Here is a 26,274-nt window from a genome sequence, read left to right on the forward strand (position 1 = left end):
ACAGTTGTCTCAAACTGCTGAGATAAATTTCCCATGTAAATTCAGAATAGTTACTGTCTGCTAAAAGAAAAAGCTGTGAGCAGAAAAAGTTTACCAGACTCCTAAACAGCACAAACACAAAACCTCAGGGACTCAGTTCCTGTAACTGAAACACCAACACCAAACTTGTTCCACAGCACTCCAGTTCCCATTTCAACTTGTTTGTTTCACTGGGATTTAAAAACACATAAGCACAGAAGAGAAAGCATGGATTTAAACACCTAGCTGCTTGCTGCTGCTGCTCTGGGGCCATTTGCAAAGAGAATGAGAATGAATGGGAAAAACAGCTAAAACTGATATGAGGAAGTCATCACCCACCTCCTATTTTTATGGTATATCTTTAGCACACAACATTCCTTGAATGACTTCACGATGCTCTGTGGTGAAGGGAAAGACGAGGGCAGAGCCACTGTGGGGAACTTGGAAGGGAAAGAAAATCTTTTCTCCCTACTCACAGCCTGTCATAATGGGGGGTGAAGAAAGGATGAGCAATCAGAAAGGCACAGAGGGAATACTCAACAGGCCTGAGAAAGGAATAAAAACTTGTACATCTAATTTAAACTTGCCACTGAAAACTTTTCCAGCAATGGTGAACCAGAAAAGCTTGAAAGAAGCTTTTCAGCTGGAAGCTATTTCAGAAACACAAAGATCTCAACCAACATGACCACACTTTGCAGGTAAGGAGTAATTACCCCTGTTTCACAGACAGAGAAACAACATGCCTTAAGTTAGGGTACATTTTTGAGGCTGTGGAGCAATGGTTACCTTATGCTATATTAAACATAACCCACAGCTGAAGGAGGTAGCCTCACTTTCCAGTCCACTGTCCCTGTAAAAAATGACTTTGAGAAGAATCAGCTTGCTTATGCAGTTAACTGTCCAACAGTTAATGTGGACACAAGCAAGGGAGATGGCCACAGGGAACACCTCAGCAGCCAGCTTAAATCAAGTGAAACCAATTTGAGATCACAACTTATTCTCTAACCCATTCAACTTCAACCAAAGTGGAAAGTAATAATGGTGCCACTTCTTGCTTCTACTCTGCACTGCTGGATGCAGTAATCCTGCCACAGATGAGACAGTTCCCTACTCAACATTTTACAGTGCAATATCCTAACAGGCATGATAACCTGTACTCCCAGGGTTTGTTACTAAACCTCAGTTTGTTAGGACAGGCCTGAAGTGAGCAAGGAACTCATTCCCTAATCACAGAGTGAGACATTCCCACAGACAATGTGTCACTTTCAGGCAGCTGGAACAGAAGAGCATCTTCATTAACAGCTTCCGCATCAGACAAAAAGGGACACAAAGGATCAGAGCACAAAGAGGGAAGCACAGGCTGAGACCAGAGCAGGAAACTGGGACCAGAGATCCCATTCACTCACACTCATTTTCCACTAGCACTCACAACTGCACTCAGAATCTGCTCTGGCTGTCTCCAAAGCTGCATCAGATTCTGGGTATCACAACTAACACATTAGTCTGATTCAAACTAGATTTGTTTTGTGGCCATGGACAGGCTTTTCCCCCCTCTAAACAGAGTTTAATATAAGGGATTTATGTGTCTGTCTGAGCAGCAGATCAGAAAACCAACTCTGATCAAAACAGAAGTGCATTATTAGTCCTTGTGCTGCTGCCAGACTTCAAAATTTCAGCTGTCATTTCTACAGTTTCACAACTTGTTTCATATAACAGATAGACTTCAAAGGGCAAGAAGTGAGGAAAAAGTGGTCCAGAAAACTGAACTATCGTGTTCCCCAGGAAAGGAAGAAAAAGGAGAGAGAGAGAGGGAGAGAGAGAGAGAGAGAGAGAGATGAAGATGTAAAGATGTATGAGAAGTTTCCCATTTGTTTCTCTCGTGGCAGAGATGGTGTTGGAGGATCAGTTTTAACCAGGAGGGCAGCTGAACACTTAGGATAAGTTGACCTCTCCCAGAGAGGGACAAAGGAGCTAAAGACAGCACAGAGTCCAGCCTTTCCGTGGAAATAGAGCAGCAAGAAAAGAAGCCTCTCTCTGCATCACACACTGCTTGAGGCAGAGGACTCCCTGTCTGAGCTGCTCAGGACAATGAAGTCCCTGTTTCACGAGGGGTCACGACAGCTAAGGAGCTGAAACAAGTCAGAACCCCATTGTGCAGAGCATTAGTTCTGTTTACAGCCTTCTCGCCCAGCAGCAGGAAGGACTCAGAAATCTGAGCCAGTAGAAAGCCAAGGCACCAAATTACTTTACCAGTGCTTCCCCCCAATACCATTTCCTGGGCGTAGCTGACCTTAAGCAATTTCACAGCAAACTTTAGTCAAGTGAGCCCAAACCCCACAGCATATGACTCCCAAACGAAAGGAACTGAGTCAGAACCAGGCAAGCATCCCCCTCCGGAGAGGGACAGACAGCACCGCCCTGCAGAGCACAGCAATCTTCCAAATGTTGGGACAGATGACAGATGGAAACACATGCACCTCCCTCCACACTCCCATGAAAAATCAATGGCAAGACTGCTCCCTTGAAAGTCAATCTTGAGAGGATTAAGCACTGAAGAGAGAGTGGATTAGAGCTCCCAAAACAGAGGAAAACAACTCATAAAGCAAAATCTCTTGTGCCCTTGAACTCTGCGCCCAGAATTTTGAAGTCAAATTGCTAGAAAAACTTTATGCAAAAGAAATATCCTTCTAGAAGTGAAAAAGCACACCTAAAAAAACAGCTCACAATGTAGTTGAGGTGGACAGCAAAACACTGCCATAAACACGTCCCCATTAAACAGATATAACTTCTTTGTAAAACACCTCTTACAAGCTCTGGTGAATGCTGTTTTGTCTTTGATTGCAAAATCCAGTTAAAAAATACCTGAAGCCTTTGAAAACAATTTTGTTTTTTAAACAGCAGTAGAGAAATGAGAATTTTATCAAATGAAAGCTTCTAAAAGCCATTTCTGCCTGGAGTTACCAAAAGGTTTCCCAGTAGTATTTGCAAACAACCCTTTCAGAAAAAGGCTGTAAAAAACTTTTGGAGACAAAATCAAAACAGTATTCTGACTAAAGCAAATGTAAAGTTTCTCTTCTCTTACTCCTCTCACCATAAATACATGACAGGTTCCACAAATTAGGTTTTTTCCTCTGCAATAAGCAGTCCTAATGGATCTGTTCCCTCATAATACTTAGACAAGGCAGCACCACAGAACCATAACTCAACATCTCATTCAGCATGTCAGACTGAAGTAAGAATGTGTGGATGGTCACTCGTGTGCTGGAAGCACAGGCTGTGCTTTGGCAATCCCTGAAAGGGGCAAGAGCCCCAAATCTGGATTCTCACTCTTGAGGACAAAGCTGTGCTCTCTGTGCCAGTTTACAGCACTGCAGGACGGCAAATTCATTCGGCAAACTTCCTGTCAAACTCCAAGCACATCCGCAAAGGCTTCCTCAGAGGGACTGCGGGGAGACAAGCCCGGCCAGCTGCTCTCCTCCCCCCTCCCAGCACGGGCTGCTCCAGTTCCCACCCAGCCCCAGCCCTGCGTGTCCTGAGCCACGGAGGCTCCCCCAGAACACCAGGGTGCACAGCTCCAGCCTGCAGAGAGTTTCCTGTGTGAGCTTCTTCAGCACTGGGGGAGGGGGAAAAGGGAATGAAGATTTTTTTTTCAACTCCAAATGAATCCTCAAATTTATTCTCTTATGTTTCATAAACTCTCCAGTCCAAGAACCAAACTGACATACTCCTGGACCTCCATTTTACATGGTCATGTGCACACTAATCAAATCCTCCAGCTCTAGGGAGATTTTTGATAAAGGCAGGGAGTTAAGAACAGACACACCAATGTCTCTGTGAGGAGTTCACTCCTGCCCAGCAAGGCCCTTCACTCACTGCTCATTTCTGCACCACACAGATTCAGAAGCGAGGCGTGGAAGTATCTGAGCTGATTTGACTTGACATCAACTCTGAACCTGCAAGTCCCAGCTCAATATCAAACTCCTTTTGGGCCAGAGCAGCTTTGTCTACATGGCACTGTGCCTGAACCAACAAGTCCTGCCTAACCAGCTTGACTCTGGACAGAGCCAGTGCAGACGTCTGTATCCATGGCACAGTTAATCCACAACTCAGATAATCCACCCATAGATAATGGGGAAAGAAAAACAAACAACTCTCACTTGAGTTCAAAATCTGACTTATTCCAGGGGGGTTGTATCAGCACAGCACAGTTCATTATGTGTGCATCCCAAGGTGAAAGGCTTTAGAGCAGTAAGTGAGCCATTTTGGGCTAACAATGATTCACAGAGGGAAAACAGCTGGTGTGCTTTCCGTGCTGAATTCTGTACACCACAGAAAAGCTTACAGAGAGAAAGGGTCACACTTTTTTTTGTTCAGCTGCCTACTGTTAATTAGATCTTGTCCAGTCTGAAAGGCTGTGCAAAAATTGAGACAGACGCAGTGTAATTAAGACTTGATGAAATCAAGTTGCTCAGACTAAAAGTTCTAGCTTTTGGTTGTCCCAATACACTTCAGAGCTCAGAAAAACAAGCCAGGCACAATTTCAGATCTTTTTCAAAATTTCTTTGCAGTTCACCTCTAATTCTCCTACAGAGGAAAGAAAAAATGTTAAGGGACTGCAGCAGCCTATTCCAACAAGTGGGAAGTCACAGTACCACTGTTCAGGAATGCAGCCCTTGCAGTGGGCACAGGGAGGCTCCCATGGTTTACTGAAGAGCAGCTGCTGAGACACCAAACTGGCCCTACACAGACCTGTATGCTCACCTTGAAGGGTTGCTCACCAAGTCAACACACAGACGGGTGAATCCTGTTCTGACTAGCAATGCATTCCTGAACACGCTAGGAACTCGCACCACATCTCCAACAGATAACCAGAATGAGAGATATGAGAAAAGGTAAACAGAGCTGTCTCCACTTAAAGGAACAATAACCATGAGAAGAAGCTGCAGTAGAAATTACTTCTGTTTCCACCAACAGCTACTTCACCAAAGCAGGAAGTTTCACTCCCCAGGGATGAATCCTCCCTGGGCACACCTTTCACCAGAAAGCCACACAGCAGATGGACTCCTTGCCCCGTAAGTTTTATCATTAGTCCAATTCAAAGTCTGTTTTCTGAAGGTGTGACCACCAGCTTTATGCCAGCACCGTAATGTCAGCTTCCAGGTCCAGAAATAAACCTGCAATTTTCTTGGACTGTATGTCAACAGAACGTCTGGTTTCTATTAAAGGTAGGATGGAAGTAACGGATCACAGCCCCTCCCCAGTGTCTGATTTAATCAGTTTCATAAGCGGAACTCAGTCGTCCTAATGCCTCCCAGAGCACAAGGGATTTTGGCAGATCCACACCCTTTCCGGCTTGGTACCAAAGGAACTCAAATTCTCTAGATCTTTCCCTTGAGACCAGTTGCCTGACATTTCTCCATTACACGGTTTCGGGAAACCGAATAATGCAGCACACCTGGGAGAAGCACAGGGAGGACAAGGATGAGCTCCGAGCCCGGCTGGGCTCCGCTTATCCCCCCAGGGCTCCCCACTCCATACCCGCACAAAGTTCAGATCTCGCCCAAGAGCGGGCTGGAGAGGCTGCGGCGGGGCAGGGGAGGCGATGTGTGCTGAAACCCGAGTACGCTCCGCGCTGCTGCGGGCACAGGAGCGCCGGGCGCCCTTCCCGGTCGGGACAGCCACCGCCTGCCTGGCTGCGGGCGGGCGGCCCCGGGACAGCCCAGCCGCGGGGCCCGGGCGCGGAGCCGGGCCGGCGGGCTCGGTGCGCGGGGAGCGACACGTCCCCGGAGCGACAGGCGCGGCCCGAACCCGCGGCCCGAGGGGCGCAGCGTGGCCGGGCGGGCCGCGGCCGCCGCCGCCCGGGGCGCGGCGGGGAGGCGGCCCCCGCCGCGGGGAGCCCGCGCAGCTCGGAACTCACCCAAGTCGTCCATGGTGCCGCCGTGCCCGCTGCCGGTGCCGCCGCGCCCGGAGCCGCTGCCGCCCCGCCGGTGCCGCCGCCTCAGCGCCCGCAACTTTCCCGGCCCGCCCCCGCGCGCGCCCGCCCGCCCGCGCGCCCCCGCCGGGCGACCCGCGCCGCCCCCTGGCGGCCGCCGCGGGAACCGCCAGCCCGGCCCGGGCAGGACCGCGGGGTCGGGCCCGGGCTGGGAAACGGCCCCGGGACTGCCGGGAGAGGCCGCAGCGCCCCGAGCCCGCAGCGCCCCGAGCCGGCAGCCGCGGGGCGCTGTGCCCGGGCCAAGCCTGTCCCGCCGCACCGGAGCCGTCCCGCTCCTGCGGCCCCACGCGCGTCTGGGACTGAGCGGGAACGCGACACGAGCTCCGCACTGTGCCCTGCAGGAACAGGAGCCTTTCCCACAGGAATTGTCCTCCCGGGGCACTGATGCAGCCGCACCGGGCTTATTGCGTGCTGCGGTAGGGCTGTGCCCCAAAACCTTCAAACAAACATTTCAGAGCCTCAGCTGATTTACCCCATCCCAGGGAAGCTGGGCAGCAGAAACCTTTCCTGAACAATTTTCCATAAGCTGTGGCCACCATAAAGGAAAGTCATCACCTACTTCTCTTTTGCTGTGTTCAAAGACTGTAACAGCCCACCCGGATTTCTCATGTGATGATCTGGAACCGTCATTTCCCACATGCTTTTCCTTTCAAACCTCTCTAAAACAACACTCCAAGGCAGCAAAGTCCTCACTTTGTCTGAGCCACAGCACAGCTCAACCCTCACCAGAGCTACTGTTTCCCACTGTGCTCCAGCCAAACTGACATGGCAGTAAAGGCAGTTGCTCAGCCTAAATGTTCACTTCTTAATCTGATGAGAGAGACACCAAAAACTATCAGTGTGGGAACTGCCGAGGATCCAGGAAACATGACTCTTGTAGCTCTTTTCCTTACAAAATGACTACCAAGTCAGGGAATGTTCCCAGAACTGAACAGCACATGTCCTGTTGTTGAGCTGAGATTACGGAATTGTATTTCCATTAAACAGAGACCGTGAGGTCAGCTGTGAGCAATCTCCAGTGCTGTATTTTTCACTCTCTAGGCACAAACATGCCCAGTTTCCCCTGCTAGCACAAGTCAGACATCATTATTTCCTGTGTTAAGTCATGCTTTAATGGGAATTATCGCTAGGGGGGCAGGGAAATATCTCCTCCCTCATCCCAGCCAATGCTTACGAATAGTCAAAAATCTCCAAGAAATTCATTCCAGCTTTCACTCCAAATACAGGAGTTGTCAGAAAATAATATCCTTACTGAGATCTAAGTACAACACAAATGTAAGTAAAGACTTTCACTGCATGCTTCACCATCCATGCCAAAGATCTCACCTGACATCCCCCTTGCTGGTCTTCCTCAGCAAAATGTAAAACATTATTTGGAGGGACTGTTAAATTTTCTCAAAATCCATCCCTGGGTGTACAATGACAACTTCAGGATGTGTGTCCCAGGTGGAGCAGCATAAACCACTATCACTGACTGGTCACAGAGCAGACCTAAAGTCATTAGAAACACGTCCTTTCCTGGGGTCTCTGTTTCCTCCACCAACATGTGACAAGCATGTGCCTCAGCTTGGGTTGTATTTTTACCTCTGCATAAATAAAGTGCCTACTGTGCTCTGCTCATATTGTAGCCTGGTATGCAGTTTTTATTTTCAGCTTCCTATGGTGTCCTTTGGGAGTCTGGAAGTGAATGTAAATCAAGAGAGCAGTTTCTATTGTGTCTCAGGGCTGAAATTAAGCTGTCATAGAACCAGTTAGGATTGTACCCACAAGAAATGGGTTGTGTCCAAGATGCTCAGTGTTAAAAACAAAAAAATAAAGTAATTGTTTCTAAAGTTTTGCCTATGGCTTGTGCACTGCATTGAAAGGTGGGCTGGGAGGCAGGGCTGTCCCATGAGTGACACTATCCTCTAGGCACACTGCTTTTAAACCAACCTGCTCACAGCCAGGTGCTGCTCATAACTGAATTCTTCACACATTGGCATTTCTTACTTAAAATTGCCAGTCCCTAACCCTCCCATGAGAGCTGAAGGAGTAGGGGCAGGTTAAAACCCCAGCTGCCAAAGCAGCTCCTCAGAGGTGTGGGCTCAAGCCCTGTCCTTCCCAATGCCCTGAACTCCTGTTCCCTCACCATCTACCTGCTCCTTGCCTCAGACTCTCCCTGACTCACAAACACCTGCTTGCTGCTAGAAATACACAGCCTTCCTCTTATGCTGTGCCCTGTGCTGAGACATTTTGATTTACCCTTGTCTTTCACAGAAGGTGGAACAAGAAGTTACCACCCCCATTTGCAGATGGGAAACTGGGGCTGGGAACTCGAAATTAAGTTAGACAGTGAGTCAACATCAACAAAATGTTGAACTTTAGGGCTTCCTGTCTCCACACAATCCATGTTCAGAGTATTCCTGACTCCATACCATCTGTGGCCAGAGTACTTGCTCAAGGCATCTTTCCCTCTTGTCCAAGAGTCATTTATTTACCAGTTACAGACCAAGTCCCTCAAAGGCAGCTTAACCCACTGGCCACACACAAGACCCTCAGAGGTGATGGACTAAAATCTACCTGTGCCCTGTCATTTCAGACTGGCTGCCAAACAGAGGAGTGATCCAAGCTCATTTCATAACACCACCAAAGAAAAGCATGGTTATTTTCAATCAGTGTCAGAGAAGAGAAATGAAGCTACACTGGCCTCTGAGGCATGTTTAGAACTTACCTGTGCACTTTCCAGACTGACTTGAAACTGCAGAGCAACGACAGCACCTTCATTGCAGTGTGTGCCCTCTGTGCCACATGAACATCAGCCAAGGGCATTTTGCTCTTTCTTCAGGTGAATGCAAGGGAAAAATTTCAATCAGAGCTTTAGGCTTCAGGCAATAGCAGTAAATCACAACATGCAACTCCCACATTCGGGGTCCAACTTCACACTTGTTGAAAAGATCTATTACAGCAAAATTAACAAACTTGGTTTCTGGATGTAGGACATTGCAATGCAGATTGAAAGCACCACTCCAAGGCATTATCACAGACAATTCTGGCAACAAAGATGAGAAACAATCAAGTGATAAATCCAATACTTATCAACACAGTTTATAAGAATAAAGAAATTACCTGAAGTGTATGACTCACTGCAAACTACACATGCCTTTGCTATTTACCAGTGTGGCTTATTCTGCAAAGGGCAACGGCATCCCTATGCTTCAGGGTCTGATTTCAATTGATACTGCTGGCAATAGGAACAAATTGGGGGACAAAGGCAATCTGTGAGGTTTCACTGTCACTCTTGGTCACTGTTGTGTATGATACCCCAGCATGACTGAATGCTATTTAAAAAAATAATTATTACGAGGAAACACTGATGTTCACTTTTAAGTTTTCTACTCTACCAAAGTTTCAAGTAGCTGCCCAGCTCAGGGTCTAAGGGCAGGGCAGGAGCATCCCGATGGCACACGTGGATCTGATTCTCCGCCCATCCAGAGCATGTCAGAGGCAGGCTGTCAGCAGCAGAGGGTTCATCTCATTCACACAGGGTGACAGAGGGCAGCTGCTCCCAGCTGAAGCAGAGCTGGTGTGCAGTGGTCACTACTCTCCCTGTGCAGGGCCTGCCTACCTACTCAATTGCTGCAAATTAGGAAAGGAGGGGGTTTACTTATATAATAGGAGTTGGCACCAGGAGCTGCTTTTTCCAGAGTAAAGGGTTGTGATTTCTTTGACAATAAAGATAATTTTTCTATTTTTTTTTTTTTTCTTAAAGCAAGTGATGTCAATAAAGAACCGCACACAAAATGGAGTTTACAGTACTTTACACTAAGTGTTCCCTAATGGGTTTTAGAGGACTTCTGCAGCCGGGGAAGCACGATTCAGACTTTCACTCCCCCTAGATTCCTCCCTGCCTCTTGAGAGGCTGACCTCTCCCAAGGATCCTGCTCAACAAGAGCTATTCCAGAAACCTTCCTCCAGCTCCTAAGCCCCTCCACTTCCGTTTTCGCTGACCGCTTCATTTCTCAGTAATTTTGAGAGAAAAAGAAACGAGCTTTCCATGTAACAGCGCCCTCATTTTATTAAACCGCGGCTTTGGCGGCAGCAAACGCAGGCAGCTTTGTAAGAACAACAACCTCATTATCTGCTGTAATCGACCTCTCCAGCGGTGAGGTAGGAGAAGGGAGCAGGTCAGCGAACGCGACCGCGAGGAGTTGACTGTCTGCGGTGAGATTGGTCTGTTTTTCACCAGGAAATTCAGTCTCCGTAGAGACTGTCAAAAATTGCCAATGCCGACTATATTTCAAGTCGTCATGGCGGGGTATTGGGAAAAGTTTTCAATTAGCAATAATCGCGCCTCGGATTAACCTCATTGGCTACGATACTGCCACTGCGCAAAGCTGACTGGGCTTCCCCGCCGCTGCCGCCACTCGCCCCGGGGCTGCCGCCGCGGTTGCGGCGAGTCTCGCCGCCCGCCCGTTCCTGCCTGCACCCTCCCGGCCGTGCCCCCCGCCCGCCCCGAGCCCCTCGCGCCCCGCCGGAACCGGGGGCGGTTCCGTTCTGCGCTCCGTTCTGGGCCCCCGGTACAGCCGCGAGGGCTGCTGGGAAGGGATATGCAAAGTACGCGTGACGTCACGGCGGGCAGCCGGCGCGGAACCAGGGGAGCCCTCTGCGCATCCCCGGTGCACCGAGCCCGGGCACCGAGCCCCGGCCCGCCCCGAGCGGCCACAGCGCCGGGGAGCCCATCCCAGCACGAGTCCCTGCCCAGCATCCCCGCCTGCTGCAGCAAGAGACAGCGTGTAATAAACTGAGCGCGCTTTTCATAAAGAGTTCGGTGTCTTGTTTTTTTTTTTTAAACGTGCTGAATGAGAAATTATCAATGAAACTAGGCATGATCAATGAAACTAGACGTGGAGTGACCCATTTGCTGAATTATCCCCACTTCTAAGAACAAGAATCTTAACTACGCCGAGTTGTCCCCACTTGAGAATAATACTCTTAGATCCATGTCCTTTTCTGTTTCTGTACATCTATCTTTAAACCACACAAAGTCCGCCTCCGAAGAGGCTCTCAAAAATTGCCAATGCCGACTATATTTCAAGTCGTCATGGCGGGGTATTGGGAAAAGTTTTCAATTAGCAATAATCGCGCCTCGGAATACCCTCATCGGCTACGATACTGCCACTGCGCAAGGCTGCCGTTGCGCCGCTCCCTCCGGGGCCCGGGGCCGCCGCGCCCCCGCCGCGCTCAGAGCGGGTACGGAGGGTCCCGGTGCCCCCCGCCCGCCGCTCCCCGCCCGCAGCCCGCACAGCGCTGCGGCACCCGGGGGTGCACCGGGGGGCCACGGCGGGATGCACCGGGGGCCGGTGGCACCGCCGGGACCCGCGGAGGTTGCCGGGAGGGCAGTATGGTAATGAGCGGCCGGGAAGGCGCTGCTGGGGCCGGGGGCATTGCCCAAAAACCGCCGTTTCCATCCTGGGAGGGCCGGGGGCGCTCTCGAGGAGCGTCTGCCGGGTGCCACCAAAGCAAAGTCATCGCCCAACGGTTTAAAACACCTTTAAACTCTTAAAGTATAAATCACTGAAAGACGTTTAGACTCACGACGCTGCCAAAAAGAAGGCTGCACTCCACAGCTAAACCCAAGGGCCGAGGGACAGGCAGGGTGGCACCGCAGGATGCTCTTCTTCCTGGTGATCACAGAATTACACACTGCTACACAGACGCTCAGGCTCACCTGGTTTTTGAAATAACTGTAAAAGACCGGAAAAAAAAAAAAAAAAGGATTAAAACTTTCTGCAATGTTTTGACCTGTTTAGCAAGAGCTCTTTGGTGAATGCATTTGAAAAGCAGTCCAAATCTTTAGAAAGAGCCCATTGTCTGTAAGACTGCTGGGCACCCAGTGCACCAGGCTGCTACCAAACAGCAATCTGGCCTTCCTCATATTATTTGTCCCTCAGAAAAATAAGCCTCATTTGAAGAAAAACAAAGCAAAACACAAAACCAAAACAAAACAAAAAAGAAGAAGAAAAAAACCGAACGCAAACTCCTTATTGCCAGGAAAACTAAACAAATTATCAGATGATTATTGAGACTGAAACTCGCATCAAGCAGGGAGGCAAAAAGATGGGTTCCTGCCAGGGTGCACAGAGTCAGCAGCAGACAGGTTGGCACTGCCTAATTCCCAAGCTAGAGGTGTCTTTAACAGCCCTCAGTGGATTTTTCTTCAGTAATTTATTTAGTCACATTTTAAGTCTAAAACATGTTTATAATGACAAGCATCTACAATGCACTTTATCAAAGCTATCGCATGCATTTGTATCAAATGAATCAAATCAAATTAATTCAGATTTTAACCTCACACTTTTATCTGAGGACTGCTATGAAGCTCTCAGCATTCTCAACCTGTCTCAGGTGTTCGGATGTTGGGAACACCTTTCGCTCCCCCTCTGGCTCATGGGAGTTGTAGTCTCTGCGCTCGGGGGTTTATTGCTCCCCATGAACTACATTTCCCAGAGGGCTCCTGTTCCTCCCTTCCGGCAGGCCCGCCCCGTCCTTCCGCGGCCGGCAGCACCATGACAGGTGAGTTCTCAGCGTTATTCACCGCCCCGCTCCTCTCTCACCAGCCCGGTTCGGTTCGGCTGTCACCGCATCCCCGCCGCTGTCACAGCACGAGGGACACGTGGGGGTCCCTATGGCGCGGGGTCCCTTTGGGTTTCTGGCCTTTAGCCGTTTGTGGGATCCTGTTTCTCTTCTACCTTAACCTTGCGTGATCTTTTCCTGTGGAGCATCTTGGGTGTGTGCTAAAAACAAACTCTAGCCTCAGTCTAGCCTCAGATCTCATTAGGTACGTTTAAAGAGTTTCACTTGTTATATAAAGTAGTTTTGTGGTTTTGTTTTTTGTGGGTTTTTTTCTTTTCTTTCTTTTTTTTTTTTTTTTTTTTTAATCTCGGCACTTTCATTTTAAAAGCAGCTTTGTATTTGACAAGAAATATTCCGTCCTTTAACATTTTCTCTTCCATAATCTTTACCTGGTTCACAGCAGCTTTCAAATGTATCTGTAATTTTTGCTTTCTCTCTCGTGTGGGCCAACCCCTATTACATTTCTATTTCATTCTGCGTCTGAACATTTCCTTCTGAGAGATCTTTTGATGATAAGGGGCAGGAATGGAGAGTTTTCATCAGTTAAAGCAATTTAATTACCATCAAGCTGGCTTAACAGCCTTTGGGGAGTATCATGACACAAGTTACTCTCAAAGCAAATTAGTTTATTGGGAGCCTTTGTCCCTTCTAATGAATTCATATGGGAAATTAAACCTCTTTAGAGGGAATGCCCAACACAGCTCCTGCTAAACAGCAAAACAAAGCAAAAATCATTGCAAACAGAATCACTGCTTACATACAAAAAGCAATTCAGATTATGGAGTCTGTCCAATCTTCCCTTCATTTCAACTGATGATTACAAAAAGCCTTGAGAACTGAAAACTATCTGAGCCAAATCTACCTTTTGCCACTAGCAACAGTTTAGCATCACAGTGTTTGGAGCTGAACACCTCAACTTCAGCTGTATCTAAGCCCTCAGTTACCTACCAGCAGTAGGTCTTACAGTGAAGAGAGCAATATTTAAATACATCTGAAGTTTAGGTGTTCAGGAGATCTTCCCCTTTTATCAGTAAATGAAGTTCTTCCTCTGTCCTCCACATCTTGTACAAGCCCCCCTGCTTAGGGAGATTCAAGGAGGTAGAAATATCAGACAGTCAATTCTCAGGAGTGTTGCTCTCAAAGCTTTTTGTACATTGTTTGCAAAACCATAGTAAGGCCCAGAAAGAGTAGTTTTAAAACAGTGAAATGGAGACAGAACTGCAGACTGCTCAAAAGCACAAACAAAATCAAAGTCCAAACCCATGCACTCGTGTCTCAACAGGTCCTGCACACAATTCCAGGCTACTTAGTCAGCAAAGCCATCCACCCTGCCTTCCCCAGCAGGGCATGGCATTCCTCCCTTAAAGCAGGGTGTTCCTCCCATTCCTACCTGCCAGGCAGCTCCTTCTCCCCCAAGCACTGGATGATCCCTTCTCACTCAGAAAGCCCCTGTGTCTGCTGGAGAAGCAAAGCAGTGCCCATCCTGCTCCCCACTGACTCTGGGAGGTGGCACCCACAGAAGAGGAGGTGCCAGAGGCATTTACCCAGTGCCCTAATCATCTTCAGTGCCATTTCAAGGCCTATTCTGCACCAGGCCTTTGTAAAAAAACAAAAACAAAAAAACCCAACCAAAACACACCACACAGGAGTAACTCCAGTCAAGGCCTTTGTTGGGGGAAAAAAGCCATTTTGAGGTTGTTTTTCTCTCCCTTCCTACAACATGTGTTAAGGATGGGGTAAATATAAAAGACTGATTTGGAGCAGGCAGAATGTTACAAGTGCAGAACAAAAGTCTCTTCGGGGCAGTGCCTCTGGGGTGAGGTGCTTGGCCTTCCTGCCATTTCCTCTGGCCTGCTGCACATACCTGGGAAAGGCCTCACATGGGCTCTTTACAAGCCCTCTTAGGCAGCCATTCTTCACACCAGGGTAGAACAGCAGGAACCTGCAAGTCAGAGTTGTTACCTTTGTGTTCAGTGTTCCCCTCTTCCAAAAGAACATACTTGGATGGTGGGCTTTAGTTCATGTTTCCAAAATAATTTGTTTCTTTACTAAAAAGAGAGCAAAGAATACTTAGCGGCATAATTTCCCAGAGAATCACAACCAAATGGCATTAAGGACATGCTTTTTACTTTCTGTTACCTGCCATGTGTTCTGTTCTTGCCTTTTAGCTGAACATGTTCTCTGCCAGGAAGTGGTGCAGCATTTTCAGACTGCATCACTGCAGATCCCGTTCTGTATCCAGAGCCTCTCCAAACCTGACTTTCGTGCCAGCCTGTCTTCCCCCAGATCCTGCAGAAGTGGAGGAGCTGCAGCGCTTTGTTTCTAACTCCAAGAGGCTGTTTGTAATGACTGGAGCTGGAATCTCCACCGAGTCAGGGATCCCCGATTACCGCTCTGAGGGCGTGGGGCTCTACGCCAGGACAGACAGACGGCCCGTCCAGCACGCCGAGTTCGTCCGCAGCGCCAGCGCCCGGCAGCGCTACTGGGCAAGGAACTTCGTGGGCTGGCCCCAGTTCTCCTCCCACCAGCCAAACAAGGCACACCTGGTGCTGAGGGACTGGGAGAAGCTGGGCAAGCTGCACTGGCTGGTGACCCAGAACGTGGACGCCCTTCACACCAAGGCCGGGAGCCAGCGCATGACGGAGCTGCACGGCTGCACCCACAGGTACAGCTGCTGGCACTGGGGGCTGTCAGTGCTCACTGGCACAGCTGCACTGTCAGTGCTGAGAAAGGAGGCAAAATATCCATGCTGAAATCCTGGAGATGACAGGCACAAAGGTGGTATTGGGCTGGGGTGGAGAAAAAGATCACAACCCAGTGCTGTCCACAGCATGGTATTTAAGAAACATGACCACCACTCCTTTTTTGGAGCATTATTTGGATCCATTTCCCCTTTCCTTGGTACAGCAAATGTCCTCTTTACTAAAGAGAACAAGGGGATCATGAGGATACAAGGATTATCCACCTTAAGCAGAGTGGATAGGGCAACAATTGCATGGGATATATGTACTGGAGAAGGGCCATCACAGTCTGGCTGGGATCACCCAAAATTTCTAGATGAAAAAGCACAGCATGAACTGAGAGGATGCATGACAGGATTAAAAGAATTCCTTCACTACTTCCTCTAGAGCATTCCTACAAAGCAACAGAGTAGAAAGACATCTCCTTGACCTGTCCTATTTGGTAAATAAATGTGGAAAATCATGACAGGCCTCCTAAGGAACAAGTTAGAGTCTCCAGATCTTCAGCTGATGTGAAACTCTCCATTAAGACTTTGCTCTGGATTTCAGGGTTTTCTGCTTGGCCTGTGGAGACCGAATCTTGCGTGCTGAGCTCCAGGAGCACTTTGAAGCTCTGAATCCCACTTGGAAAGCTGAAGCCTTTGGGGTGGCTCCGGATGGGGATGTGTTCCTGACAGACGAGCAGGTGCGCAATTTCCGAGTCCCGGCCTGCCGTAAGTGTGGTGGGATCCTGAAGCCTGATGTGACCTTCTTTGGAGACACAGTGAGCCAGGAAAAAGTCAGTTTTGTACACCAGCGCCTGGCAGAGTCAGACTCCATGCTGATAGCAGGATCCTCTATGCAGGTAAGTAGCTCTGCCTCCCAAACTGCATCCCTGCTTCTCTGCTACCCTGCCTGCAATGATCCTCGGTCCCACAGCTTAGGACTACAAATGGCTTGTGGGTCAGACCAGCACTTGCAGAGCTTCTTTGTATTTTATTTTTACTGTGGTTGGAATCTGGCTTTATGGATGACCTGTTTGGGCTTCCCTGTCACTCTTTGCCAGTCTACTTCATGCTGCTGTAAATACCTCCATTGAGACCTCTCTCTGCTGCCTCCTCCATCAGGTCACAATTGTCCATAAAGGCAAGATACTTGATACAATTCATTCCTCACACTTTTTTACCTGAAATTTTTAGCCTTTGATAGCTTTTTAGGCCTCATGGCACACTGTGTAAAATACCAAGGTTTAGGACCTCTCATTCTTTATTAAATTCTCAATAAGAGAGCTGAAATATCTCTGCTGCTTGAGATTGTGCTTTGTATCACAATATGTTTTCTCCACTAGCCTCTTATCTATAAGGCAAGGTAGCTAAACAACAGGGGTTTCTAAACCCATAGAAGCTTTTGTAATGGTGTTTATGTAAGATAATTTTTTCCAGGAACAAGTTCTATTACATAAAAAACCTTACTCTTAACACCTCCCAGAAGGAGATAAAACCAAGGCTGCCTGATTGTGATTCTCTTGGCTTCAGGATACTGGATACAAATTCCTTAAGCTTGCACTTCTTAAGCTTATAATCCTCTGTACAGGAATGATTGAAATGCCTTAGGTTTGTTCTTGTACTACCTTAGCTGGGCTATGCAGGAACCATCAAAGTGCAGCATTTAAGTACCTGTGATAACTAATAAAAACTGCTGCAGAGATTTACTAAAAGACAAGGATATTTCCCTTCAATCTGCTCTGAAGTTTCAGTTTCTATGAAACTGCAAATCCTTCACTGACAGAGGTTAAAAACTGTTCTGTGCACTCCTGAATGAAGACATTTCCTACCTGAGCTCAGTGCAGCAGCCTAACACAGCATGTATGTACAGCCCTTTTCCCATTGCCAATGGCAGCTATTTTATTCTGCTATTTTATTTTATTATTTATTAACTCTTCTTTTGCCTAAGCTGCCTGTAATTTTGTTTTCTGCTACTCCTGCAGGTATACTCTGGTTACAGGTTTGCTCTTGCTGCCCGGGAGAAGAAGCTGCCAATTGCAGTCCTTAACATTGGGCCCACCAGGCTGGATCACTTTGCATCCTTGAAGCTGAATTTCCGCTGTGGAGAGCTGCTGCCTTTGATTGTCTGCACATGACCCCACCAGCTGAGCTTCAGTAGCCAGCAGGATTAAAGTTATTCTTACAAGGTGAGTACCTTCCCTGCTCAGTCACCTTTCAGGGTAAGAATATGGATTCCTGGCAAATGCTGACTGACAAAATGTTCCCTCACTACAACAAGAGGTGGCTGTAAATTTTAATCTGTCATTGGTCTGCTCTGATGGGCCATGATACTGTTTCCCATGATCATAAACAAAAAACATACTAAGTGCTAGCACTCCCAGAGAATTGCTTAGGAATATCCAGAAGACTCAGCAGTGTAGAATTCCAATCAATTTTTTACTATCAGGAAACTACAGGGGATCACTTGATCACAACTGTTCCCTTTGCAACTGACAATTCAAAATCTGTTCCTGATTGAACTGGTCAAGCTAATCCTAATCAAACACTGCTGTTTAAAATAATCAATTCAGTCGATAAAGCAGCTTCTTTCTTCCTTTCCTGTAGGACTCACCTCAGAAAAGGGAAAACTCCAATGCAAGAGGCAGCTGTGGGATGCAGTGCACAGCCGCTGAGGGCACCAGGAGAGGGCAGCAAGCCTCACACGTGTCAGCCTCACCAGTGCTCCATTGAAACCATCTCCACGTATCAGGAAACAGAATGAGGATGGAAAAAAAAGTACATTTCTGCCTTACCTTGCCGTTAAACAGTGCCTTTTCATTCACTGGGACAGATAATTGACTACCATGTCTGAGGACAAAATACCTTTTTTATAATTGTCCCCAGAGGAGAAGGGTGGGACAGGGATTTTGACCAGGTAATTTGAGGCTGTAGCACAGGAGGGCGATGTGGGACACTGCTGGGGAATCCGGTGCCACTGGTGGGATATTGTAGAGTGTGCAAGGAGGAAAAGGAGGCAAGAGGAACTGCAATGGTCACTTTAAAGAAAAAAAGGTTCAAAGGAGAAGCTGAACAAGAACACTGCTCCTGTAACAGATTATTTGGAAGCACAGGCTTTAAGGCTGATGTCTTCCAGCAAAGAGGGGAAGTCAGCATTTCTCTCAACTGTTGGTTGACAAATTAAACTGCTTCCTATCTGAGTCCTTTAAAAATTAAACATTGTTGAGAAGCCAGAGGAGTTACTTAAAACTAATCTGACCAGCACTACTTTGAGTGAGGCCACTACATTTTCCAGAATGCGTTTTTGAAGATGCTATTAAATAATAAATAGCTAAGGAATCAATTAAATTTGTTTAGAAGATTAAGACTATTTGCATTGTAATTTTCTCTCCCTCCCATTATTTATTTAAGTACATTCTCAATAGCCAGTTTAGATTATTTTTTTTTCCACTGCAGAAATGCAGGTTGTAATTACTTGCAGATGATGAATTAAGAGAGAAATACAATTAAATCTGTACAATAGGTCTCTCTCAGGAGGCAATCTCTGTTGAAAGGTGCAATTTCCACACTCCTAACAGGAGATCCATCACTACTGGGTAGTGATTTTTTTGTTGATCCTCAGGATGATATTGCAAGCTCTATCAAACTGTCCACAGAGTAAAATACAGTCTGGCACAAACTAGAATTATAACTTTTTGACCTGACCTTCTTCAAGAAACCACCACTCTCCTTCTAGCTCTGAGGGATTGAATTGTTGGGGTTTTCCAAGTGCCCCCTCCTACTCCAAGTAACACATCCTGGACTAATATTTTGACAAGAACTGAAACAAGCAGTTGGAAACAAGGATGCCAGAGTCATCTGCTAAAAGGTCAAGTAGCAAAGCAAGGACAACTGACCACGGGATGCAAAGTTCATTTTTGCTTTGTTGTTGATTCAAATCCATGCCAGGAGAGAGCAAATAAAGCAGAGAATCTAAGGGATATGTCAGGCATCCAATTTCTGCAGAAGGCAGAGAGCATTAAGATGCCTGACACATTTCAGGATTTGGCTGTATTGGGTTAGAGGAGAGACAGGTTCAGTTTGAAGCCAAGCAGGAACAGTTCAGGACTCCCACCTGCATTCTGCTCACGTTGAATGGTGACTCCACTTTCCAGTGACTCAGGTTTCTGCTGCTTGGCAGTGAGCAAAGCTCACAGATCTCTCTCCATCTTTAGCAGTCCTGTCACAGTACAGCTGTTGCAGAAATCATGCCTAAAGCACAGCAGAGTCTCCACATAGACCATGGTTTCCTGTAGGGCTTTCCCTGTAAGAAGGGATGCTGATGCCTCCTTAGCAGAGGAGCTGGGGCTGAGTTTCTCACTATCCACATCATCTCCCCCTCCTTGAACCTTACACAACGTTGCTGTGTCAAAACCAGAGGCTGCAGGTTCAGTGCCAGCAGAGCCAACATTTTGAGAAGGTGTGGGAGCATTGCCAAGCAGTCTAAAATAAGTCTTGGGATGAGTTCTGTGACAGGTAACTAAAGCTCCCACATCTACCCCTGCCTGCCCTCCTTGGGAGAAGAGTCAGGGTGTCCCTTCAGCATCACTCTCAGATGAATCATTACCCAAACTCTCCACTGACATGTACTTTTAAGCCACCAGGACAATGACTCAAAATAAATGAAAATAACAGTAAATTTCCTGTGCATGGTTTATTGCTATATGATAATGAGCATATCTACAACAACTGTATGAGGCTGAGATGAAGAAGTTCATTCTTTTTTCTGCTAAGTTGATCCAGCACTACTAAAATTGACCTCTTTTAGAACAGGATCAGAACACTTGAGTTCTTAACATATTCCCCAAGATACCATTAAATTTGCTCACATGAGAAATGCCTGAGAGAGCCTAAAATTCCTACACCAAAAGCCATGACATGAAATTAGCTGAATCAACAGCTTTTGCTCTTTTTCTTACAGCTTCCTCCTGAAGCTTGGATAGCTGAGCTGAGAGTATCTTATAATGGATTTTTCTTCTGCTCCTCTGAAAGTGGGGTTGGAGTTACCCAAAGCAAATAAAAGTTACTTCCTATTTGGCAAATCTTGTCTTTGTTTCTGGGCAAATTCTCAGAGCCATCTGTAATTTAGTCCAGCAGTCTGAGGAAGGTATTTCACATGCTGAGCTCCAGTGAGGGCAGCACAGAATGCAGATGGCCCAGAGGGTTTGGTGCCCGTGGTGCAAGTGCAGCCTCCCATATCTTACAGTCAGATTGCTCCTATTGACACACCTGCGTGTGGAAAATGACCCAAAACCCTGGGCATGCAGAACTTGGGAGGTTCAGTGGGGTGAAGGTGACTAATCCACCACCTAGAGTGTGCTTCTTCCCCTGTGACTGCCTTGGATGTCGCCCTTTCCCAGCCTTTGCAGCAGGCAGGGAAACAGCAGAGTCAAGACAGATGGGCTTTAAAACCACTGTTCCAGACTGTTCCTGCAATTCTGTGTGCAGCTCCCTGCCATCTCCCTTCCCACCAAGGAAGGTGCCCCAGTGCACTTCTTCCCTTCTGCACCACTAACCAGACAATGGCAGAGAAAAAGAGAAGCTGAGCCTGAAGAGGACGAGCAACAGTGAGAGTGTCTGGAATTGGTCTCCAGGCCCAAGCAGAAACTGGCACAGGATCATTACCATCAGCAGAACTGTTTGCTCTCTGCATGTCTCACCTCAGCTGGAGCACTCTCTTTCATCTGTGCAATGCCCATGTAGTTAAGAGTAATTCAGCTCTCCCTGCAGAGAGTGAAAAATCTTGGCATAGAAAACAACAATAGAGAAAAGATAAGAGACTGAGGCTTCACTTCTGCAGTGAGCCCAGGGAGCTGCTGTCCCTCCAGCAGCCCATGCACCAGCTGTGGTGCTGTGTAGGGTCTCAGAGCTCCCCCTTGCTGAGCACAGACATTCCAGGCAATGCCTTTTGCTTTGGAACAGAGGTGCAGACCAGCATGGTAGATCTTCACACCCTCCTTGTACTCCCTACTCTGGCAGTTCAAGCAGTCACCAGCCCTGCTCTTACTCTTCCCACAACGTTCCTCAAAGCCCTAATGAGCAGCTCTGCACAACCCCTTCAGCCTCCCCACCTGTGCCCTTCATTAGGGCCTGACACTCTGCATTGTGTGGGAAGGCTCCCCATGGATGGGGAATGTTTGGGTTTAATGGAGGGTCTTTCACACCACCAAAGGGGCATGGAAATGAGAAGTGTGATCAAGGGACCAAACAGAAGTGCAGGCTTACAAAATCTGTATGGAGTAAGACAGATATGGAATCAATTTGAGCCTTTATCTATCTATGGGGTTTATCTAGGGAATGCTAGCATGCTCCAAATGCTCAATGCCAGGAGTAGATAATACTGCTCACCTCAAATCTAGAGTTCCTGTTACAGGCAAAATTCATACTGAGTTACTGAAATGCTTCCAATGCACCCCAGCAATCTTCTCTACAGCTCAAAAGTGCAGTGTTCTTTCCAGATAGTGGTATTTTACTTTTTTTCTCTACAATGAGGTTTATCACAAGGGGATTCTAGTAACATTTACTTAGGAGCTTTACTGTTCTACAAACAATAATTTCAGAGAATATAAGCTAGTGAGTGAGTACAAGAGACCTCATCTTGCTCTTCCAGCCCTAAGAATGATTCATTTTGGCTATATCATAGAATCGCATCCAGGATCCTCAGGATTTCTGTGGAAGACTCCAAGCACTCAATGTTTCCAGAAAATTCTCATACACAAACACCTGAGAAAAACAAGCAACCAATACTGGTAAAAAACCAGGACTTAATCTACCATAAAATGGAATGTGTCTGGCTGTGACACAATCCCTTCCCCTTTTCAAGGAAAAGAACAACTAAATGCAATTCACTATCCTTTCTCAATACCATTCTAATGCCCTCAAAGAAAGATACATTTACTTTCAGAAGGAAGGCATTGCAAGTACCTTCCAATAACATACCAAGCCAGCTTCTTCCTTCTCCTTTTGTTTCTCATTTCCCAGAGCACTCTCAGATCCTTGGGGTCTGCTCCATGTTTGGATACAGTTCATTCTAATGATGAACCGGGACACTCCTCACACCCTGCCAGCAAGCAGGGGGTGTGTGTAGACCCTGCCCCTGGAGTTCACCCACACCTCCAAAAACATCTGCCAGCAAAACCGGTACCAAGAGCAGGGGGCAGCTTTGGCATAGGAGCTTGGCAGGGTTGGGAAAGTGGAACAGATACTGTCCCTCAGACGGGCTCCCTGCCTTCCAGGCTGACATTACCTCCTTCTCTGCAGCTCCTGACTGCGAACAGGGGAAGGGCTCCCCAGGGTAAGCACACAGAGACCCTTAGGAGAAAGGAGAACCAAAGGGCTCAAGACCCTCACGCAGCGATGCCCCGGGGAAGAGGGACAGCTGTGCTGCGGCTACCGCGTGGGCAGCCCGAGGCGAGGGCGGCTGAGGGAGGGCTTGAAGGGCGCCCTCCGGAGTCCCGGGAGAGTGAAGGCGGCAGTGAGGGTGAGGGAGGGGGAGAAGGGCGCCCTGAGGAGCCCCGTGAGGGTGAGGGCAGGCAGAGACGGTCGTCCCGAGGGGCCTCGGGAGGGTAAGGGCAGGCAGGGACGGTCGCCCCAAGACGGTGAGGGCGGGAAGGGACGGTCGCCCTGAGGGGCCCCGTGAAGGTAAGAGCAGACAGGGACGGTCGCCCTGAGGAGCCCCGTGAGGGTGACGGCGGGCAGGGACGATCGCCCAGGGAGGGTGAGGGCGGGAAGCCGCAGCCCCACCCTCAGCAGCCCCAGCCCGAGGGTACCTGAGGGCGGGGGGGGCACGCGAGGCCCTGAGCAGGTGCGCTCCGCCCTCGCCGCCTCCAAGGGCCAATCAGAGAACGCGGGGGCGCCTCACGCGCCACACAGGGCCGTGCGCAGCGGCAGCGGGGGCGGGGCGGGGCTTCCCTCCCTCCCTCCCTCCCTCCCTCCCTCCCTCCCTCCCTCCCTCCCTCCCTCCCTCCCTCCCTCCCTCCCGCCCTCCCTCCCGCCCTCCCTCCCTCCCTCCCGCCCCGCACGCCGCCCCATCCCCTCAGCGCGGCGGCGAGCGGCGGCCCCGAGAGTCGGTTTAGGTTATTTATTTGTTTATTTTGGCCTGCGGCCGCCCTGAACCACACGACGGTGACTATTTGCAGTATTTGTCTTTGTCCAGCCTCATGTGCTCGGGGTTGTAGGGCGTCTTGGCGAAGCACATGGCTGCGGTGCGGTCGCAGTTGCAGATGAACGCGGCGCACTCGCTGTTCTTGCCTGGAGGAGAGAGAGGAGCGGTCAGAGCCCGCGGCTCCTTGGCCAGGCGCTGCAGAGGCTCGGGCTGGTATTTCTGCTGTCAGGTGTGCCCATTTCACTGCTGCCATCGTTCTAGGGGGGAACAGGCTTCTGCCCACTAACCCAGTGCCCCGAAAGCTGTGTGTTCCTGCCAAGCTATCTCCTTGCCCTTTCTTCCCTTCCCTACAGCCTTATTTGCCAACCTCTCTGCTCTTTACCTCCGTTCCAGAGCCCTGTAAAGTCTCCACGGTTCATCAGAGGTGTCTGGCAGAAACTGTATAACAATGCCAAGTTAACATGCTGATCTCTTGCATATTGCCTTTAGAATGCCTCCCAGAATAGTACTCAATCCCTTGAAGACTAAACAGGCTTTTCTATATTCTGTTGTACCATATATCTTCACAAACTTCGAATTTGGGCTATATAGAGAATACTCATTCCAGTCCCTGTGTGAGGTGCCCTCTTTCTAAGGACCAGGTCCCCTGGCAAGAACTTGCACTGTGCCTTCCTGTCACAGAGGTGTGAGTGTAACACAGCCCTGCTCTTTCCTGAGAAAGGCTGGAGAACATCTAGGGTGAGGTGGAAAGGGACGTACTGCTGCATGTGATCTGCCCATTAGAGCAGCTGTAGCGGTACAGCTTAGTGTACGGGTTGTCCACGAGGAATCTGCAGGATTCCATTTTCTTTGCCTGTGTGTAGCAGTTATCATGGGCTTGGCAGCACCTGGGAAACAAGGAGAAAAAGGCTAGAAAATACCAGAATCACAGGCTTAACTGACCTGTAAGACACACAAATACGTTAGATTTGCTTTGACAAGGCTCTTGACAATAAAAAAAAAAAGATACCCAGCAATAAGAGGGCAGACACAAAAGACCTCAGAGGGATAGAGTTGTGCCAGCTCATGGTCCAAGAGGTATCTGGTAAATAAGTACTTATGGGAGCATCTTCACAGGTGTCTATTGGGCACAGGGAAAGCCAAAGCCAGTGTTTACCCTACACTTCCCCTCAGTGCCTGGTAGCTGACAAGCTCTCAGCCAACACAATCCAAGACTTGGCTGCCAGATTTGTGTGTCTCTAAATTGCCCATGCCAGTTCCTAGCATTTTGCAGCCCAGCCTGAACATGTTGATGGTCAAGCACCAGGCAGAGTGTGCAGAGCTGCGTCCAGGCTCTGGGCCAGCACTGCTGCTGCAAAAAAAAAAAATGCTGGAATGAGCACACTGTATTGCCATAGAAGAGAAGAGCTACTGTAATTATATTTTATCTTAGTAATAAGGCATCAAGGTGTGATAGAGCACATCCTTTTCCCCTGAATCCATCTGTGCAAGCAAGCTTCCTTCACAGCAGCCAGAGAGTTTTGTAAACGTTCACAGGCAGGGCCAGCTGAGATGAAGCTGAAGCAGCAAAGCACAAGCAAGGAAAGAAGTTTGTAAATGCAGAGTTGTACCTGTCGAGGTCGTCCACGGGAGTGCCGCTGCCCCCCAGGCCGCAGTAGCAGCCGTAGTGGTTGAATTCAAGCAGGGGGTGGCTTTGGGGCAGGGTGCACTTGATCAATTCACGGAACAGCCACACGGCCCGGGGCGAGACCTCCTCGGCGCTGGCTGCGCCCACTGCGGACAGACAGACAGACAGACAGACAGAGAGACAGACAGACAGAGGGAGGTTAGAGTCAGGTTCGGGGTTACCTGCGCCAGGACAAGGGCACCTACACACCCGACAGCAGGAAAAGCAGGGCCAGGAACTTCATCCTTGCAGCTCTTGACACAAACACTGGTGCCAAGGGAAATGAGTCTTTATACAGCAGGCTCACCTTGACGTGGTACGAGATAACCCAGCCAGTATTTATGTTACTAAATGCAGACTTCTTCCATCGGGGGCTGTGGGCCCCAGCTTGTGGTGTGACCAGTTGAAGGCCAGTTGAGTTAAATCCATAAAAGCTGGAAAGGCAAATATTTGCTCTCTAAGATTTTGCTATTAAATTCTTGTAGTATTACTATTAGAAGTCAGCCTGAAAGATCTGGACATTTTTAAGGGCTCTCTACTAAAATATAATAGCAGTATGGAAGTTTGATTGTGAGTTTCTTGGCACACTAATAACCACCTGCCACTAATACTTGCATCCTCTTTTTATGGTATCCCCACATATCATTAATCCTGTATCTCTCCATGAGTTCTCCTGGCATAATTCAGAGAATAAGATACAAGTTGTCCAATCACATCAAATGACCATTTGGCATGAACTCAACTGAAAGAAAAAAATCAAGCTATTCTTTACTTTAAAACCACAGAGCAGAAGGAGGTACTACTAGACAAGAAATAGGAGCCAAGTGACCTGGAAAACCTTTAGGTGGCTTAAACAAGGAGTAGTATCTGGTTTTATGTGGCCTTAAGCAATCTACATTGGAAATGAACCAGGCTTAGAAGTTTCAACATACACAGCAGACTTTGGTGACTTAAAGCAGTTTCTCCAACACCAATGCAGAACCCAGTTAAGAACCTTTGGTTTTCTATGCCATAGGACGAGGAGAGTTGGGAACCTTGAAAGAAGTTTAAAAAAATGGGTAAGAAAAATCTTCCTGGAATCAGTCAGGGGTAAGTAAAACAGTGTGCTCATATTTAGACCC

The 26,274-nt window shown here is 48.3% G+C and overlaps 3 protein-coding genes and 2 non-coding genes across 6 annotated transcripts in view; 1 reads left to right on the forward strand and 4 right to left on the reverse strand.

Annotated features, from left to right (window-relative positions):
- The window catches only part of LOC132081360 (paxillin), a 44,964-nt gene extending 38,936 nt beyond the window's left edge, over window positions 1-6,028 (reverse strand). Inside the window, exon 1 of the mRNA XM_059485018.1 lies at window positions 5,936-6,028. Coding sequence (XP_059341001.1) covers window positions 5,936-5,948 — 13 coding nt within the window. The 5' untranslated portion in view covers window positions 5,949-6,028. The remainder of the gene's footprint in view (window positions 1-5,935) is intronic.
- Window positions 6,029-10,244: 4,216 nt separating this feature from the next.
- LOC132081663 (U4 spliceosomal RNA) lies at window positions 10,245-10,385 on the reverse strand. The gene has a single exon (XR_009419707.1). It is a non-coding gene; the product is annotated as a U4 spliceosomal RNA (small nuclear RNA).
- Window positions 10,386-11,038: 653 nt separating this feature from the next.
- Window positions 11,039-11,179, reverse strand: LOC132081664 (U4 spliceosomal RNA). The gene has a single exon (XR_009419708.1). It is a non-coding gene; the product is annotated as a U4 spliceosomal RNA (small nuclear RNA).
- A 1,350-nt stretch (window positions 11,180-12,529) lies between these two features.
- On the forward strand, window positions 12,530-20,022 carry SIRT4 (sirtuin 4). Of its 2 annotated transcripts, none has more exons than XM_059485074.1 (5): window positions 12,530-12,562; window positions 14,791-15,287; window positions 15,913-16,207; window positions 17,330-17,533; window positions 17,952-20,022. In XM_059485074.1, the coding sequence occupies exons 2-4, from the start codon at window positions 14,797-14,799 to the stop codon at window positions 17,480-17,482; spliced, it is 939 nt and encodes a 312-aa protein (XP_059341057.1). In that variant the 5' UTR covers window positions 12,530-12,562; window positions 14,791-14,796; the 3' UTR covers window positions 17,483-17,533; window positions 17,952-20,022. The 2 variants fall into 2 exon arrangements, with proteins under 2 accessions (XP_059341057.1, XP_059341058.1); XM_059485075.1 differs by having other exon boundaries at window positions 17,347-17,533.
- A 3,489-nt stretch (window positions 20,023-23,511) lies between these two features.
- PLA2G1B (phospholipase A2 group IB) lies at window positions 23,512-25,397 on the reverse strand. The gene is made up of 4 exons (XM_059485362.1): window positions 25,364-25,397; window positions 25,098-25,260; window positions 24,247-24,374; window positions 23,512-23,633 (listed from the first exon to the last, which is right to left on the reverse strand). The coding sequence occupies exons 1-4, from the start codon at window positions 25,395-25,397 to the stop codon at window positions 23,512-23,514; spliced, it is 447 nt and encodes a 148-aa protein (XP_059341345.1).
- Between the last annotated feature and the right edge of the window lie 877 nt (window positions 25,398-26,274).

The sequence above is a fragment of the Ammospiza nelsoni genome, chromosome 18 (genome assembly GCF_027579445.1).
Source record: "Ammospiza nelsoni isolate bAmmNel1 chromosome 18, bAmmNel1.pri, whole genome shotgun sequence".
In the NCBI taxonomy this organism is placed as follows: domain Eukaryota; kingdom Metazoa; phylum Chordata; class Aves; order Passeriformes; family Passerellidae; genus Ammospiza; species Ammospiza nelsoni.